Raw genomic sequence first — 20,207 nt, forward strand, 5'->3', positions numbered from 1 at the left:
CTGCTAGTGGCCAGCTGCTCCATAGTCCAGCTGTGAGACTCCAAAAATGCGCTTCCCTTTTTAAATGGTGGTGGGAAGTAACGAAGTACAAATACTTAGATTTTTCATGAATCTGTACTTTGCATGATTATTCATTTTTTGAACACAGACACCTTCTTCTTACTTTGGCTTGCTATTTTTTTTACAACCTCAGTAGAGATTACATTCCTGTTCTCTGGCAGAATTTGTAAGATGTGTACCATACTTCAAAGAAAACCTATTTGCCGCGAAGTCTGTATTTTAGCTGAAGTTTCTTGTGTAATTTTCGATGTTACTTTAGGTCACAGGTGTCAAACTAAAGGCCCAGGGGCCAGATCCGGCTCGCGACATCATTTTATGTGGCCCGCGAAGACAAATCATGTGTTGACTGGACATTTTTTATTTTTTATTTTTTGAATTGTCTTCACTGTTAACACAACATATTTGATATTTCAAGCATTTTTTTTTACCAATCATTCCTTTAAAATACATTGAAAAATATGAGAACAAACTATTTAGTGGCTTCAGATTTCCAACTAGTGATCCATCAATTAGTTGTGTATAAGGCGATCATACATTCACACGGGTTAACAGTCGTACCGGCCCTCCGAGTGAAATCAGAACTACGATGCGGCCCGCGACAAAAATGAGTTTGACACCCCAGTTTTAGGCTAATAATATTCTTCTACCCGAAGAATGACCGATTTTCCATTTCTTTATCGGCGTTTGAACACCATCGATTGACATTTCTTTTACTTTGCGCATGGTTCAGTAACCAGCAAAGTTTGAAGAAACATTGACAGTGTATGTCAAACTTTGTTTGGATTACAATGGAAAAGAGGAGAACGGCTCGGAGGAAAAATGCCAAGTTAGCGGCATGGAGGGTGTGCGTGAATGGACTCTGGTGGCGAGCAATCCTTTTAAGGGCCTCGGCGTGGAAGAATCAGCATTCACCATTAATGTCAGCGGAGACGGTTCCTCCATTAGAGCTTTTGTGCATCTGTATGTAATGGCCGCGTTCAGTGGCTGGTTGCATTACTCACTCACATTTGTATTTCTCCTGGACGTCGGCGTTGCACAAGCTCACCAGTCCCATCTTGAAGCTCAGCACGCGCATCTTGCCGTTGCGGGCGCTAAGTGGGATGAAGAATAGTGCTTTAGAACAATGAACAATGCGTAGACAGGCATTAGTGATGCCTCTGTGCTTTGCCAAGTGAGAGGAGCAAAAGTGAGGATGAATTACGTGGGGAAGGGCAGGACAGCACAGGTCACTGCAATGGTGTGAAATTGTATTACGGACACATCCACACTCTCGAAACACTGCAGGGACTTGAGGAATTGTTCTTGGGTTTGTGCCTCACGCGGAGATAACATGATGGCACAAGTCGAGACGCATGCATGCATGCAAACTGTGGCTATGTATAATACCTTCCAAAAGTTTGAGGGTCACTTACAAAAGACACTCTTTTAGAAAGAAAAGGACTATAGAGCATATTTTTGATTCATTTTATGGGGGAAAAAAAAATACTTTTCTCTAAAAAATAACATTTCTAAGTGACAAACTATTGAATGCTAGTTACATTGGGCATCTGTTTAGGAAAAAAAAAGTAAACCAGTGAACAAGAAAATGCAGGGCTCCACTTTATATAAGTACACAAGTGCTTTTCTTTGAAGAAAGCAATATTTGAGGTTCACCCGATGCCAAGCGGCACTGCCAAATTCCGCTGAAGAAGACCATTGTTAAAAAAATTGCAGTTGGCAAAACCAAGCAATCGAGCACCGCACATCTACTCAAAAAACTGTGACCAAGCATAACTGTACTGTATTGTTTTTATTGAACCACAAAAACATGGTGTGATTGTCAAAGAAGTGAGTTGCCACAAAGACAGAAAACAGGCAACAATAAAGGATAGAGTGGCGATTTTGAGAGCCGGTTAACAATGATCGATCGCCCTACTGACTTACTGCGCCCCTGCAACAGAGACTCTCCACCCTTTGCTTTATAGCCACAGGTACATATGCAATTATAAATATAGTTAAAAGCAAATTTTTGATAGGCTGTTATATTTGTGACACTGCAACACTGTTCACAGGTCATTCAAATTTCAAATTGCAGCAAAACTTGTTGTCAACTGTCAGCCACTCATGAAAACTAGTGTCAGAACCTCGCCGCGCACTGCACGACACAATCGTCGTTTTCGGCTGTGTCGCTTGGGGTGAAGTGGGCACCAAATTTCTGAATGGTTAAGCCGAACAGAGAATGACCCACTTTCACTTAAGTATATGAAAATATGCATGTAAATTGCTTGGTTTTAGGTTGAAATGTTCTTGCAATATTATTCTCAGTGTGTTTGTGACGATGTTTTCATTGTCTCTCTACTGTAGTGTGTGCAAACAACTGTTAACCATTGTGTTTATTCTGCTTGCAAGGTGAACGTTATAGTAGAAAAGGGCAGACGCGTTGATCTTCACTGCGTGCCTTTGTTCATATTTCACAGATCGCGTGCAGGCTCAGCCGGGGGAGGACTCCACGAGCGTAATGAGCAACAATTTGAAGGAGCGGCAAGATTATCATATTAGCATTAGAAACGAGCAATGGAGAATATCAGGCATTGCGTCAGTGGGAAGGAGAACATAATTAAATCAAGTTTGCCGAGTTGCGTGTTCCTCAAATGCACGCGGGCAGGAAAGAAAAAGTGAGGTCGCCTTTCACGAGGAAGTGAATCCTCAGTTAGATGATTAAAGTCACATGAGAAGTCAAAGAGAAGCATTAAACGCGCTTGCACGTATTCAAAGTGGAAGCTGGAGTGGATCCAGAGACACATAAGGAGGCAACTGGCTGTCATCTCCTTTCACACACACTCTTGTCTTACGGCGCTTCCATTTTAAACCCTGCTGCTGCGCACCAGGACACTAACCCCATGACACACAGACATATTAGGCAACATATTATTTATTAGGTCACATGAAGTTTGTTCAAGATCCAACACTAGGGGTTCTAAAATGTTTTGGGCTCCAGGGATCCCATACAGGCAAGACATTTTTCTAAGGACACCTTTATAATCCTAAAGCCAGTTAAACATACAACCATACGGTAGCATACTGTACAACTACCATGTGTACCAGTAAATGCCATAGGAATGAAAAGCTTGCCTATTTTCAAGAAAAAAGTTGTTCTGATAACAAATATCCTCCAGGATCTCTCGACGTACCCTGGCCAACGGCGGAGCAAAGGATGTTTTTTCTCTTTAGTCCAATTTTAAATCCATCTATGTTGGTACTAGCCTCATCCTAGCTAGCGCTAAGCTAGCTCGCCTCTCAGGTCCGGCATCCAAGTGTGAAAACTACCTTTTATTTGTTGCTACAGTGTTAGCCGGCCAAAACATTCCTGTTGCTAGGACAGCGTTATCCAGCCAAATATTACTAGGATACATATTACCATAACTAAAGTTATACACTTTTAAAATGAACACTACATAATGATTTTTGCAAATTGGAAAAAAACTAAATCTTGAAGAAATATGACATTATTCTCATAACATTACAATGTTTTTTCTCTAAACTCTCTATGATCGTTATTGTAACATTATAGTGTTTTGTTAAGGCACATTTTTAATTCCTTAATGGTATTTAGGGGAACACATGGTAAAGTTTGATTGGCGCTAGGATTAAGAGTCTTCTAGTTTGAGAACCCCTGATATTATGAAAGCCCATTCCCGCTAGTAAAAAAAAAAAAAAAAATTGAATTGTAGAAGGCTGTTTCTGCAGAAGGCTTCTGCAAGTTAAAAAAAATCTTGTTTTTTTTACTGGCGGGAATGGGCTTCTTCCATAGTTTTTTTTTTTTTTTACTGATGGGAATGGGCTTCCATATTATACAGTATATCCAGAATTTTAAAAGAAAAACAAAATTATACACACATGCATACACACTATATTCAGGGCCACTACTGTTATTTATTTGAAACCCAAAAGCAATTACTGCAATTTATGCAGCGGGTGAAGTCTCTTATTGTCTCATTAGCAGCAAATTTTTAAGAGCAACCCACCGAATTTACAACACTCAAGGGATTCCTCTCGTGTTTTTGTTGCGAGATGTCTTTTTTTTTTCCTTGACTCTTTGGAGACAGCAAGAAATAGACAATAAGGAGCAAAAATGTGAGGTGGAAAGTTGGCGTGAAAGAGGATTTGTCTCAGAACGCAAGATTGATCCTGTGCACTATTGGAACTTTGGTTGTGTTGTCGTCTTTAAAGACGTCTGTACACAAAGCCACTGAGACAGTCAATATGCCGGAGCAACGATATTCTTTTTTTTATCGTAATTGTGGATGGTAGTGTCAGATAACAAATGGTGTTTTTTTAGAATGCATTTTATCATAAAAGCTGTCATATTTGGCCTCAAATGACAGCGCGATGATGAGTAACTGTGGCGAAGACACACAACTTATTATTGTGTTAGCGGTCGTGCCTCATTAAAGCTCAATTAATAACTATGTGCTGAGGATCTTATTGACTCAACTGATGCTGGGTAATTAATGTGACTTGCCGCAAAGTGAACGCAACCACAATTAAAGGCTGGATTTGACTCTGGCATAATTTATATTGTGTATTGTGTTAATCCCTTGGGAGGCAACCATTCACATTAAAAGACACACTTGAGGAGTATACGTATTAGATTTTGTTTTTTTTTCATTTTTATGACTTAAATATCTGTTATTAGTATTTCCCGGGACATAATGATACTATCAGTTAATTGCATTTATTTAATTTGGGCAGTTTCCTTGTGTTTAGGTTTTTTAGTGCCAAGTGCCAAGGTCTATAGACTTTTTTTTTTTGTAGTCCAACTCACCTGTCGTAGACATTGAGCAGCCAGTTGAGACACATGTCCACGCAGAGCGGAATGTTGACCAGGACGGTCCTCTCTTCCTCCAGCTTCTCGTAGAGCGCCGTCAGGCCGTGGATGACCTCCACCACGTCCATCACGTGCTCCGCTTGATGGAGCTCCTGCTCCCGAAACACCTCGGCGAGGTTGCTCAGCGCCACTAAATCTACTATAGACACAAACACATACGAGACACATGATGACCACATTCATTACATTTTTTTTTTCTTTTTACAGTACCCAGGTAATTTAGAATTACGTGCTTTCAGTGCAGTACCACATTGTGCCACAACAAGACGGAGCAGCACTGAGCTGCAGCATTACTAAGAGCTAGAAAAAAGGCTGACTAGGTCCCCTACTAAACTGCAGTAATAGTATTTCTCACCGATAGAGAGAATACAAGCTAGTGAATTTTGTTGTATGTTCTGTTTGTATGTGTTACTCCTCCTCGCGCATTTTACAGTTGCAGTTGTTTGAAGGTTTAGATATACCGTATTAACTATGCTAATTTCCAGTAGCCAGTATATAGTGTTTCACATTATATGTTACCATTAAGCTAGAGAACTTTAGTTTGACAAAAGAAACATTTTATATACTTTATACTTTATATTTTGTATACTTTGTTTGTGTTGCTGCTCCATGTTACAGTAACAGCTGCTTGAAGGGGTAAACTGACCACAACATCTATGCTCATTTCTGTTAGCCAGTCTATGTTGTCGTTAATTATCATTAAGCGTTCCTTTGATGAAATATTTTGGTGTTTTAATATGTTGAATTCCTTTTTGTTTTATATGTGTCAGTTTTACAGGACACTTCAACTGTGATTGACAAATACTCATCTTGAAGGAAGTTGCCTCTCATTTGGAGAAAGGTGACTTTAGTTTTCCCCCTCAATAATATGACACAGTAGTCTTGCATTGAGAATGCGAGAACAGATGCTGAGGATTTTTAAAAATAAATTTAAAGGTGTTTAAACTTTTTGCAAGGGGTAAAACTACATCAAACTACATCAAAATATTTGAATCTCTCTCAAGGGCTCACTATAGAGAAATTTGCTTTAAATTTGTATGTAGAAAATGAATGAATCATTCCTATTCTTGAAAATATTCTTTTTAATGAGATGGGAGAAGGTCTCTGAACTCCTTTATTCAATGCCAGCGTTGTATTGATCAGAATAATACTGCATGAGAGTTGCCATAGCAAAGGTATGCATGGACGATGCCGCACATTTCACCCCAGAATCCCTTTATAGTCTTGAGATTTCATTATACCCTGCAGAGATTCAAGACCCTCTGTGCAAAGCAACCCCAGAACATAACCAAGCCTTGACTACATTTCACAGTAGTTTCTTTATACAAACCAGATTATTTGATACAGCCTTTGTCTTGGATCTGTCCACGATGTGTATCTAATAATATGCTTTATGAGATGCTTGTGTTACTAAACAGTTAAAATGGAAAATGAGTACATTAAAAGATGATAGAAGGATGACTAACCACCACTGAACCCTCTTTAACTCATTCACTCGCAGCTGTTTTCAAAGCAGAGGCTCCTATTTGGTCAGTTTTAGAACATTTGAACGGATCTTTCAACATCCACAGAATATTAAAGTCGAAGTCAAGCCAAACATATTTTTTTCAAGAATACGTTCTATGCAAGCCCACTAGTGGAAACAAGGAATTCTGATAAATATCGCGTTTGTGGAATAATAGTAAATTCACTTGTTTCTAGACATCTCTGGGGGCGGCCATTTTGTCACTTCTGTCGACTGAAAATGACATCACAACTACTCAGGGCTCAGGTGATGACGAATCACGGCTGACCTGTTTTCTGAAGCTAAGCCATGATTGGTCATTAACTGAGCCCTGAGTAGTTGTGATGTCATTTTCAGTCGACAGAAATGACAAAATGGCCGCCCCCCTGAGATGACTAAAAACAGGTGGATTTTGCCGCTTAACTCATATTCCACGAACGCAATGTGAATCATAATGTTGAGTTTCAACTAGTGGGCCCACATGAAACATATTCTTGAATATAGAAAGAAAGAAAGAAAGAAAGAAAGAAAGAAAGAAAGAAAGAAAGAAAGAAAGAAAGAAAGAAAGAAAGAAAGAAAGAAAGAAAGAAAGAAAGAAAGAAAGGAGGAAAGAAAAAATGAAAGACACTAAAACTATGAGACACACAATACTGTACATGTATTGTACATACTTTGTTCGAATGCGAGTTGCCTCACCCTAATCTTTATCTTCTACTCATCAGATACAGTAGCCTCTATATCGATAGCAGTAGACAGTTGCATGCCAAGTAACGAATATAAAGTGACTTATAAGTAACTTAATCTACTGTCTGACCGCCAATAGCACTGTTTGTTGCCGTTCAAACATGAGAACAGAACTTATTGTCTAATGCCATCGCTGAAATGTCAACATGTATTTTTCACCCCTATTCAGTGAATACAGCTATAGGTCCAATTCAAATTGCCAACCCTCTTCCATCAACTTAGCCTCAATACATGAAAACACGGCTGATTCAGCCTTTTTTTTACGTACTTAAGTGGATGCTTCAAGAGCTGTGACACAAATGTGATCTTCCCACTCCTAAACTCATTTGACGGCGCGTCCCTATTGAGCAGCTAAAAGGGTGCGCATGGACGGAAAGTATAATTGGCCCGATCGATAGCGAGGTTGGAAATAAGGACACAATCACCCAAAAAACGTGTTCGTGATGCGCTCTTTATGCAGCACCACTCAGCGAGCGTGTGGCAGGAGGTTGACTGCAGTTATCCAGACGGCCACCCAATTAAATCCGCTAATGATATGGAGTCAAAGACTGAAAGAGGAGTACGGAGATAAGAGAGGACAAGAGGACGAGTCACTGAAAGACACTTTAGTGGAGTTTGCGTGCAGAACCAGGCCTGAACGCGGGAAGAGTTGGAGTAGTATGGAGTCGACGCAGGCTCAAGGTTAATGGAGGTCAAGCCATCGAGCGAAAAAGAGGACGTCACAAATCACGATGCCATTAAATGACCATTATCGTATTACCATCTCTACTATCCCAATGATTCACAGCACATAACTAGGAAATGCATATCATTTATAATGGATGGATTCGTCTTCAAGAAATGCACTCGCTGGCCGCTACATTATCTAGACCGGTACTTCTTACTGACCCCTAGGGGTACGCAAGCTGTACTTTGGGGGTCAGCAAAATTATTTTGAATAACATTTGGGGGAGGTCACACCAACAAACACTGTACAGTCAGACAGGACAGCTAAATTACACATGCATTTTAATATTACAGGGCAACACTAACGTTAACCTCATAGCATAATTGCCAAAGTCAATTTTGAATGTTTTCGGAAAGCAAGAAAAACACAACATATTCAACAAACAAGAAGTTTCCACCTGAATAACAGAAAACAACATTTTGGCAAGCACATTGATATTTTAGAATGGCCTCGCCCCGTCGTACCTCTCTGAGCTCCTCCACCCCTACACACCTGCTGGAGGTGCCGAGGACTAAGCGGAGCCTCAGAGGGGATCGAGCCTATTCTGTTGCCGGTCCTTCCCTCTGGATTGAACTTCCTTTCAATTTTAGGCAAGCCCCCTCAATGTCCGTTTTTAAATGACGGCATGATAGAGCGAGTGTGAAAGAGAGGGAGCGGCTGCAGAGAGGTAACTTATGATATTGAGGGTGACAGTTATTTCAGTACGGCGCTAGTAGTATCTCACCTATTACCAAGGATAGTTGTTTTCTACCGGTGTGTTATGTGCTAAGTTAGCAGACTATGCTAAGTTCGGTGCTAAGTTAGATTAGCGCGGAGGTCACCAACTGGACCACATGAGAAGTCCATGGCGCTGTTTTGGAAGAAGCTTACCAGTGATGGGACATTGTGATTTTCTAGGAATGTTGTAGAAGTGAGAATTTGGAAAATATGAACCCTAGCAGAGATTTGTAAAGATAGTGTGGCCTAACTATTGTGAGTATTCATTAACATGATCAACATCTCCTTGTGTTTCCAATAATAAATAAAAAAAATAATACTGTCGTTATTGTGGTTGTAGTTGGCAACATGATATGATTCGTATGTGGCCGGTACAATGTATTTTCAAACTCACATTTTCAGAGCACAATTGTGTGCAATAGTTTGTTTTTTTGTTTTTTTTAATATCGAAGGTATGCAATTTACAACTGGGTACAAGATTGGGCCATATTTCTCGTAGCCCATTAGCTTCAGTATGCTTTAATCACGCATACAGACAGCAAGAAACATTATAATGTAACTTTGCTACACAAAGAATGAGTGTGATTAATATGTCTGGCCGCTGCAAAAAGTAATGACGCCGCTGTATTTTTAATGCATCATCCCCAGAAGCGCCGATGCTATCTCCTATCGGATAACACCTCCATTTAGAAGCATTACTTCTCTTGAGAAACGGCTTGGGTGTGAGAGATGTTCTGGCCGCGTAACGAGGGCTTTGACCCTGAAGCGGAACATATTCAAGGCTTAACCACGCAGCACAAACTGATTACCTTCTCTCAGAGTCAAATAGACCAATTAGTGGCTCTAATTACCTGGTACTAAGGAACTGGTGAATGTTAGGCGTGAATTCAATGCCACTCGACTTTTAATGCACGGAGCTAAGACATGTTAGAGTGCCAACTCTCCAAGAAACAAAGTGGAGCAATGATTCCGAATGACAAACCCGTAGAGCCAATGGTTATGCAGTATATCGCGTTGTATAGAAGAGCTTGTCATAGTGGATTAGCAATGCTACAGGATAACAATATATCACTTAACCCAGCCATTCCAAACCACAATTGGTATTAAAGTAATCATTTAAGATCTCCATGTCTCATTCTTAAGTTCAGTTCAGTGCTAGTGTGTTCAACTAAACAGGTAGTATGCTAACTACTCCAATTTTAAGTTTCATGTGAATGTTGTTTATGTTATTTAATAATTTGACTACTGAATACAGTTGTTTGTGTTCATGTTTTTTTCTTTTTCTTAAAACGATACCCTCCATACTTGGACATAATTGTAAACTATTTTCCTCCTTTTTATACCAGATAACACAGTTAGTAAGTCTGCAAATTGGGTTATAGTAAGATTGATAGGATCTGCTCCACTGGACTCTGGTCTGTTTTAGAAGACCCCTGACCCCGAGTTTTACTGAGTTAGCTGACAACAATGAATTACAAACAGAAGGTCCAATTAACCTGTGAATTCACCACGCTATATGCTTTATCCTCTGAGAAGAACGACTAATATTACTCCTGCTTGCTGAAGAGCTGAGGCCATCTCCATGCACAACGTGAATTTGTGTCTGTATTTTGTTGCCCCCAGGTGTCCAAGAGAAACACACCAGAAGGAGTGGCACATTGTCTACTGAAGCAAAAAAATGTGACGGACGTTGTTTAATTTGTTTGCATTCTGTTTAATTACATCATTGCTGTATGTTTTTTATAACCTAAAATAATTCGGAGTGCTATTTTTCTAATTAGAAAGACAATGCAAACTTTTTTTTTTCATTTAAGAAAGACGATTTGAGATGCAAGTGTTTTGAGTTAGCATTAAAGTTGTATCTCAAAGCACCACTGTATATATTTTCTGCAACATTTCTGTTCCGTGATATTTTCCTCATGTAAAATATGTGCCTTGTAGCAATCAATGTTGTAAAATAGTGGCAGTGAAACTTACATCTGAGAGCCTTCTGAACCCGCCGCAGCTTCATTGCCGTTCTGTACGCCGAGAACTTGATGTTGTTCAAATCCGCTGAAGGGGAGACAAAACACAAATGATGCTTATTATCATATCCGTGCAAGATGCCACCAGTTGTTAGCGCTTCGCGTCCCTTTTCCGTGTGCCTCTCTTAATTTTGTCAAATTAAGTTAACATCACCATCGCATGACGTCATTTAATTACAGTTAATTAAAGGTTAAGCGAAAGGCAATCAGCGCTGCAGCGATGCGGTCCCTGAGGTTTTATTATTAAAAAAAAAACAAAAACAACACACAACACAAGGCTCCTTAATGAGATGTGTGACAGCTTGCACCCTCACAGCTAAAAGCCTCAAGGTGACGTGAAGGCGGGGCCACTGAGGCCCAGTGGAGATGCGTGACTCAACGTGTGTCTCCTTACCACTAGCTTATACACAGAGAAAACTAAATAGCAGGAACACATCAGACAGTATCTAATTTAAAAATATACTAAAAAACAGCCATGTAAAATTCACAATAAAAACTTCAAAACCAAGATAATGTACTGTATAGGCCTGCAATTAACGATCACCTTAATATTCAACTCAACTCAACTTTATTTATAGATCACTTTAAAACAACCACGCTGCATACAAAGTGCTGTGCATGGAGCAAAAATTAGTCATATAACAACAAAGACAGTTAAAACAATACATTAATAACAGTCAACAAAACAAACCACTCACACAATACTGAGTCTCGTGCTGAGTCAAATGCCAAAGAATGTAAATGTGTTTTGTCAAGTTTGAAAGAAGGGCAGAGAGGGGGCTTGCCGGACGTTTATAGGGAGTTCATTCCGGAGAGAGGGACCAGTGTCCAGGCCTTGATGTCCTTCAGGCAGGACGAAAGCGGCCTCAATTAAAAAGTGTGTTTTTTTTCCTCAGTGGGACATAACAGGTGAAGGAAATACCATGTTTTCTTAAGATGGAACCCAAGGGCAGAAGATACAATTAAAACAGCACAGGCCCCAAAACTGAACCCTGTGGGACAACCAAGGCCAAGACAAAAAGGTCTGTCAGCCAAATAGAATTGGATTCGACTTCTCCTGTTTTTTATTTTGTTAATTAATCAATGAATCAGATTTGTAAAAACTAACTGAAATAATATAAATATTATGAATATTTAGTCATGATATATACAGCGGCAAATAATATTCAAGCGTGCAGATTCTTCTTCTTCCTGGTCATAAGTCAAAATTTGCAATCACCAAGCTGAAAAATAATACAGTAAGAATCTGTATGAAATATAACCGGAAAGAAAGAAAAACAGCCTTATTTGATGAATCAAGTAGGCGCTTTTTAGTTTCCAATGAAGGAAAAAATGACTTATTGTGCAGCATGTGCCTCACCAAGCGCTTGGTACAGTTCTGTCATCTTTGGGTGGTCCCAGCATGTGGTCTGCGCCTGATGGCTGCAAAAAAACACATTTCAAACATTCATGTAGAGCATTTAAATAGCAAAGGCAAGACTAAGTGTTTCCCATTAAAAAAAAGTAAAACTACACAAGTGACAAAAGCAAAGCAAAAGCAGGGCAAATACCGGTACAAGTTAATGGTTTTTTTTTGTTGTTTTTTTGGTTTTTTTGTTTTTTAAAGGAGGCTCGGATTTGAAGAGTAGTTGGCACTGCCTTATGTCGTTGCTCTCTCCAGGCAATTTATTCCACATTTGAAGGGTATTAAAACTGAAGACAGCTTCACAGAGTTTTTGTTCTAGGCACTGGGGCCGCTAGGTCAACTTAAGAAAAAAAAAGAGAAAGCTCCCGAAGGTTGTGTTGCAAATGATACATATAAATATTCATCATTGGGACAACAAATAGCACAAATGAGGATGCAAAACACACACAAAAGAACCAGCACTCGAAAGTTGGTCGCATATTGACGACATAACGAACAGTTGAGTGCGCAGGCAGAGGGGACTTGCATTGCCACAATACTTTAATTACAATAATTTTCCTCACTAATCATTTATTGATCTTCATTTTTATTGGCAATTTAAACTACGGTTCGGATAGACCAATAGCACAATTTAACAAGGATGAAAAAAAAAAATGTTTTTACAAGTGCAAAAATGATGCTCGGATGTAAGAAATGTACGAGAGGAAAATATAAGACACGTCCCTCACAATAAATCAGAGCAATGCAGTATTGCAATGCTGCCAATTCAATTTTATATTTAGTCATTGCAATTTCTTGATCTTTTTTATTATATACCATTTCATTTTATTTGTAGTAAGTTTGTTGGTTTGATAGATACAGTATATGGACTGATAATTTAGTATATATATATATATATATATATATATATATATATATATATATATATATTTTTTTTTTTAAATAACCGGTGTTTTCAAGCTTTTTGGGTAAAAGGGAGATTTTTTTTTTTTTTTTAAAGGCTCCCCTCATAATCCTAACGGCAATTAAATATACAAGCTTGGACATTTGTTGGTACCCCTCCATTAATGAAAACCCACAGTGGTCACACATTTAACTTGAGTATTATAATAGGAGATAAAAAATGCTTGTTGATATAGTGATGTCAGATTTATATGATGATGTCACAATCACATCAGCTTTTCTAATTCCAAAGTTAAGGTTGGAAGGAATGATTGGTTTCGTATGTCTGTTTTATTGCTACATATGCACTTTTTAAAATACGAAACAATTTCTTGCAAATTATTTTGGCAGATGCCAGTTTGAGAACCGTTGCTGTATAACATTTACCACTGAGACGTTCATACTGCTCCACGAGGTCACTGTGGACCAGTGGAGAACAAATACAAATGGCATCGAACACCAGTGGGCTTGACAGCGATCCATGACTTTAAAGTGATTTGACTTAAAGTTGAAAAAAATAAAAACGCCCTCCCTTCTCCTTTTTGGGCTGCCTCTATTGCCAGGAATAAACACAAATGGTACCGAGTGACCGTGATGTTGCACTTACTTGATGTAATATGGCACTTTGTTCGGGGAGATGGCACGCTCCCATGGTATCTGCACTGAACCTGCACACACACACACGAGAATTATATACAGCGGGATAAGCTCGCCATGCGTGAAAAGCCACAGCGCACAATGGCCTCTGTGACATCGTGCCCAGACAGTGTTGTCCATTCAGACCTTATTAACGGGGCGGCTCGGGCGTGGCCAGACAAAGGACAAAAAGATAGCTGTGTTTGTTTGGCACGGCCAAATAGGAGGAAGAGGAGTGAGAAGGGTGACCATGCATTGCATTCCGAGCAATGAACCTCAGTGGGCTTGGGAGCTCCATTTGTTATTTCAGCAATGCTATTGTGACCTTTATGTGAATGCAAACTGAAACCAGACTTATTGCTTCCAACAAAAATGAAGTGTATCAAAGGAGAATGATCAAAAACAAGTTCAATCCTGAACTTTTCTAGTCATTTGTGTATAAATGAATATACAAAATTACAGAGTAGATATGAAGTAGAGATGTTTGTTTGCACTTTTATTCGGACCGATAACAGAACAAGTATTCACTCTTTGGGTACTCACCGATACTGAGTACCAATACCTCTAGTACTTTTGATATGTACAATTTAATTTAACAGAATGACAAACAAATGTGAACCGTTCTTTCTGATGTAGATGATGATTCGCCGCTGTGCCAAACTGCCGCGTATAGCGCCAACCATTGCCAATGAGGACTTACTCGATCTGGAGTAAGGATTTTTTTTTTTGCCTTTTGTACCAGTGGCTGCTATCGGCAGTACATGATACCTTAAAATAAGGCCAGTACGGTAGCATCAATACCTGTTATTGGTCCTCGCCCATCCCTAAATCGAAGGCTTCTTTTTGTGTTTGCTATATTATACATAGGTGTTTCCTTTCCCGGCCTTTATTGAGCCAAGGCACAAATTTGAATAACTATAAACAATGAACCCCAGCATATTTGCTGTTCGGTATTCACAAATTATCTTTTTTTTTTTTTTTTTTTATCATAGTCTTCGTTATTCATTGAAAAACTATTGTTTTTGTGTTCAGGCCAAAGCAACTGAAACTGCAGCTATCTGATGAGTTTTGATAGATAACGATTATCCCATCAATTAATTTGCATAAAAACTGATGTTGCATTATGAAACAACGATACAAATACAAAATGTGCATGTGAGATGCAAGTATTATTTTTGTCCTCTTGGGTTCACCACCATCACAATCTATATTGTAGTATCTGTGACTTTGAATGTGTGTGGCTTTAAAAGGCAGGCATGGCCTAGTCTGACAAGTGATGTGTGTGTTAGCAACTGAATTAACATTGTGGAAAAATGATCCATGCGATCAATTTTGTTGTGTGAATGGAAACAGGTGGCCTAATTATGTACCTTCTGCCATCTAGTGTAACCACATTTAATAGTTCTAGCTGCCACTATACCTCAATTGCATAGATTAATGAACAAAGATACATTATTCATCGTAAATAAATTCTAATTTTTGGACAGATTAAGTGAAGTCTGGGCAATATCCCACAGCACAACGCATACTGTATCAAAAAGGAGTTGTACATATCCACGAACTTCCAGTATGGTGAGAAAATGTGCAAGGAGTGAAATTATTGTATTTGAATCCAAGCATTAAAATGAGGAAGAATATTTCATGTCAGCTTTGTGCCCCGTCTCAGTCACAGCCGTGAACGTCACGCTCGAGTTCACCTTGGCAGCCAAACAGAAGACAAACTGTTGAAGACCTCAGCTGTGTGTGTGCGTGTGTGTGTGCATGCGTATCTCTCCACACTTTAAAACAGAGCAAAGGCGAGAAGAAAGGGCAATGAGCCAAGAATGTGCATCCGTTTTAAAGGAGCCTACGGTGGTAACAAAAAGCATGAAAATCCAGTTCAGTGCTGTAAATAGAAATCAATTGTTTCTCATCATTTTAAAATGCAACTTGAGTTATTCTAATGTGTATTGCTCAGCCCGCATGTAGATGATCCAGCTCGAAGCAACTGTTTTGACCAGACTGACCCAATGAGCATTTACAATAACAATAGTCACGAATTACAGTTATTGCTGCATTAATGAAGCTGTTTTTATAGAAGTCTGTTGCCATCAGTACAAAAAAATCTCTTTTCATACAAAATTGGTTAATTAAAATATATATTAAATCCATTAATTTAGCCCACTGACTAATTGCTTAATTTATTTGTTAGGAATGATTAAATAAACATGTAACATTTAAATGGGTTTATTTTTATTACATAAAAAGTCATATAAATCATTTATAATTTAGACCAAAATTATTTAGAAAATTATAAAAAATAAGCATGAATTATTAAGCAGACACTTTTGCTAAAAAGTGGTTAATTTGAATTTATGAATTCATTTTTATTTGTCTTTTAGTTCTTTATTTCATTAAATAACTGGCTACTTGATTTAATGTAAATAAGAAACATGCTGGTAAAATACACTATTTTATATATACGTTTAACATGATTTATGATGTTGAGTTTTTAATAAATCACAATTTATTATAAATAAAACCATTTTTAAAAAAGCATAAATTACTATGCATTTCGCCCCTAACAGTTTAATTGTTAAACCTTAATTGTTTAATTATTCATCTTTTAATCCTTTGTCTTAAATAATTGGCTAACTTATTTACTGTAAATATCATAAAAATGATTTAAAAAAATAAATTTCAATAATTACTGAACTGAGGTCATATTTAATCAGACCACTTCCCATATCTTACATTCTTACATCTTACATTTTAACTTAACTTTTAGCTCATCCACAAATGACTTGGCCTCTGTCTGTTTTTTTGTGGCCCTTGTGCACGAAACTTTGCTCACCCCTGGTTTAGACAGTAGTTAAGCCTTCCATTTGAAATCTTTCCTGGCATACTGGCATCATAACAACGCTCCACAAAGGCAGACATCTCGGCATGGTGCGGCGAGCTGAGCATCACCGCTATTTACACCGCAGTGATGGCATCTGTGAGCCAGCATGACGGCAGTAAAAAGTGCACCGGGCTGCCGGGAGACTCCCGCTCAGTCACGCCATTACGCGTCATCTCAGTCTAAACTGGGCAAAGCGAATCACATTTTTCGGCTTCTCTGCAGCCTCTCGGTGTCGTCTGCACAGCGGAGGCTCGAATAAGAGACAGAATAAAAAAATTTAAAAAACACCCAGCTCCGCTCAAGTGAGAGCAATGAGCTATGTGATGAGCACCGGCGGGGAGGCTTCTCGCCACATGAAGACAGATCGAGCAAGCTTCCGAGCTACAGCTTCAACCATAATACACACGATAGCTGGGACAATTTCAGCCTTGTCACGCCAAACTAAAGTATTCAAAACGGAAACGGGCATTTGAGGATGTTTCCTAAACTTAGGATTGTTCAATTGAAACAGCAACCATCCCCTGTAAAATGTCAGGCACGAATGGAATCAGTCAGTCATTCGCTACTTTCTAATCACAATAGAGGGATTTTTATATAGTGGACTATATAAAAGCTGAAGCGGGTAAAGCTGGATCACTCTCCAAAGTATCCGCTGAATTAAAATTCTGTTGATGTTGACTTCCAGTGCAGCCCTCATGAGAGACTTCCCGTGAGTTTGCACATATGCCTGCTTAAGGGGAAGTCAACCCAAACATATTTTTTTCAAGAATATGTTCTATGCAGGCCTACTAGTTGAAACAAGGCAATATGATTCATATGAAATATCAGTTAAGCAGCAAAATCCACCCGTTTTTAGACATATCTGGGGGCGGACATTTAGTCACTTTTGTCAACTGAAAATGATATCACAGATGCTCAGGGCTCAGATAATGACCAATCATAGCTCAGCTTCAGAAAACAGGTGAGGTGACCAATCACGGCTCACGTGTGATGTCATTTTCAGTCAACAGATGTGACAAAATGGCCGCCCCCAGAGATGACTAAAAACGGGTGGATTTTGTTGCTTAACCCATATTCCACAAACACAATATTAACCCATTACAGACGGGAGCGTATAACCGCGTTTCTACCACTAGAGCGCTGTTGCGTCTTTCTACCTTTAAAGGTAGATACGTCACTGTCTTTTTTTTAAATCCAATTTTCCGTCTGTAATAATATTAAATTCTGCCTGTGTGAAAGCCACATGTCTAAGCTCTTTAATTCTTTTGGAATTATGTTTCTGTCTGCTACAGGGGCTGGGATATTAATCATTTTGTAAGTGTTGAATTTCTGGGAAAACTTCAGGTTTTCAAGGGTAATTCCAAAGCCGACCTTAGGTTTTGGGGAGCTGTTGAGACAGGAGCTTTAGTCCTTAATGGGTTAATCGGAATACTGTGTTTCAACTAGTAGGCCTGCATAGAACATATTCTTAAAATAAATATGTTTGGATTGACTTCCGCTTTAAGGAGGAACTGTAAGTGTCGCCATCAATGATGGTGATAGGAGGAACTGCATGGTTCGTGTTTTGAGAAACTTTGCATGAATAGTGTAAATTGTACCACATCAATTTGGAGTGGTGTGACAGTGGAACTCAGCATCAACAAAAGCTCGATTCAGCGGATGCTTCAGGGAGTGCCACAGGTTATTCAAAGGCTTCTAGCGGACGGTTTCAATGCTCAAAAAGCTGAAGTCAATACAGGTAAAGCTCGATCACTTTCCGAAGAAACACCAAATTGACCTTTTGTTGATGCTGAGTTCCAGTGCTGCCCTCCTGATAGATTTTCCCCGACTGCGCGAATGCCTGTTCGAGGAGTTAAAGTGTCTTCGTCAGTGGTTGTAGTTAGTAGGCCGTCCATTGCGTGGTTTGTCAAGAACAGATTCTGTTTTGAAAATGCCTTGGACAACTGAGCAAAGGACGTTTTGACCTATTTTCAAACCAAGTCATTTGAATATGCGCAATCACTTTCAACATTTGAAACAGATTTTGGGAAGGCGATAAACTCAAGAATACATGGATAAAAGAGCACAAATATACAGGACTGAATTGTTATCAAATCAAATTTAATTTGTGTAGAAAATAAAGACATTCCATTATTAGCTGTAGAAATGTCAGGCACTTATACATGTGGCAATCATCTTGGGTCACCCTGTACTATGCTTTGGAGCAGTGTGATGGACACTAAGCTTCTCACAATAGCACTGAATTGCTGTCTGGGACAGAAAAACTTCTTGCCAGGCGGCTATTTTGCAAAGCTGCGCCAATGTCAATTGGCGAGCCACAGGCAAGGGAATTATGTGATGTTTACAACAACTGCAAAGCCTAAGCAGTCAAATGCTGATGGACTCACACAAATGTCAGAATGATTGCTGAAATGGAAAGGAAATAAAGGAAGTGTACTGTATATTGACTTCTGGGACAGCCTGTAGTTCAGTCGTCAGTATAATGAAAACTAGTTTTGTAACACTACTCGGGCACAGCGTTAATTATGTAATTGAGCTTGCATAATTACAATGTACTGGATCAAGACATTTTCTCATAGGTATGTTTAAGGTGTTTAGTCGGAGAAAGAGAAAGGTCAATTAATTAGTCCCTCAGTGTTCATGTAAACTACAGTACGTCTGAATTTTTAAGTCTACTTTTGAATCTATTTACCTGTTGAAATTTCAATTAGGGCCAGTGTTCCGTCTTCAACGCGTCACACATTCAAACTACAGGCAGCAGAAAAGACGGCTAAAATCATCATTCAAGTCATTTCCTGTTTTCTGAATTGCTTTGCCTTGGTCAAATGACATGACACACAAGTCTTTGGGTGACCGAGAGCTAAAAAGAAGTCCAGGGGTTCTAAAGCATTCTCTGCTTGGGCTCAAGTACTCTGGAATGTCCTACCTGGAGAAATTAAACTGGCTACCTCAGTAGAAATGTTTATTTAAAATTTATTTTCATACTCAAGCATTTAGGCCTGTTTTACTGCTGCTTCTCCTCTCTCACTCCCTCCTCTCCTGCTCGGAGAGCGAGCGAGGTGGTGATAATTGGAGGCTGGTGCTGTAGGAATTCTGCGCCGACCGACCGGGCCAGGTCCTGAGGAAGATGCAGTTTGCCAAAGACGGCTGACTACTTGTGGCGCCTCATCTCATTAAATAATTAATTGACCTTGACTTGACATAGAAGAGCTTGTTTACGATTCTGGGCCTCTGAGTTTTTGCCATTGGGTTACGTGTGACATCATGGCGAAAAGTTCTATAGGTCTCTTACTTGAAAGGAAGTGCTGCGATCCAGGGCCGAAGTCTCGATGTGCGTCCTGGAGTTGCTTTAGTCTCTCCTCAATGGAACCCTGAGAAGACACACAAACAACGCACCATGTTAAATCAAAGGCAATAATGCCGCGTGTCACTCTCCCGTTACGAATCCCCACAATGGCAGCGCATACATGCCGAACACCTGCTTCTCCGCTAATAGCAAGGCTTGGAATATAAATGATGTCTTTCACAAACGTTTTCCCCTCCTGAAGGACTTTGGAGAGCCTTTGAAGAGCATCAGGTAAGAAAGTGCGACGCAGATCACAGAATTATAAATCGCGGCGGAAAGAGATCAGCGATTTCCCGGGAGCTCCGGCTGGCAACGTGCGAAAGAGGGTAAGGGGATGAAACGGAAAGTGGGGTG

General features: G+C 39.4%; 1 protein-coding gene across 5 annotated transcripts in view; it reads right to left on the bottom strand.

The window, feature by feature from the left end:
- Window positions 1-20,207, bottom strand: part of drp2 (dystrophin related protein 2) — a 179,278-nt gene that overhangs the window by 35,981 nt on the left and 123,090 nt on the right. For all 5 annotated transcript variants that reach the window (XM_086023899.1, XM_086023898.1, XM_086023897.1 and 2 more), the window contains 6 exons: window positions 19,800-19,878; window positions 13,598-13,658; window positions 12,004-12,065; window positions 10,597-10,671; window positions 4,865-5,066; window positions 1,066-1,151 (listed from right to left, as the gene is read on the bottom strand). In XM_086023899.1, the coding sequence (XP_085880025.1) occupies window positions 1,066-1,151; window positions 4,865-5,066; window positions 10,597-10,671; window positions 12,004-12,065; window positions 13,598-13,658; window positions 19,800-19,878 (565 nt within the window). The remainder of the gene's footprint in view (window positions 1-1,065; window positions 1,152-4,864; window positions 5,067-10,596; window positions 10,672-12,003; window positions 12,066-13,597; window positions 13,659-19,799; window positions 19,879-20,207) is intronic.

Source organism: Filicampus tigris, chromosome 2 (genome assembly GCF_054856515.1).
Source record: "Filicampus tigris isolate MCC_2025a chromosome 2, RoL_Ftig_1.0, whole genome shotgun sequence".
Lineage (NCBI taxonomy): Eukaryota > Metazoa > Chordata > Actinopteri > Syngnathiformes > Syngnathidae > Filicampus > Filicampus tigris.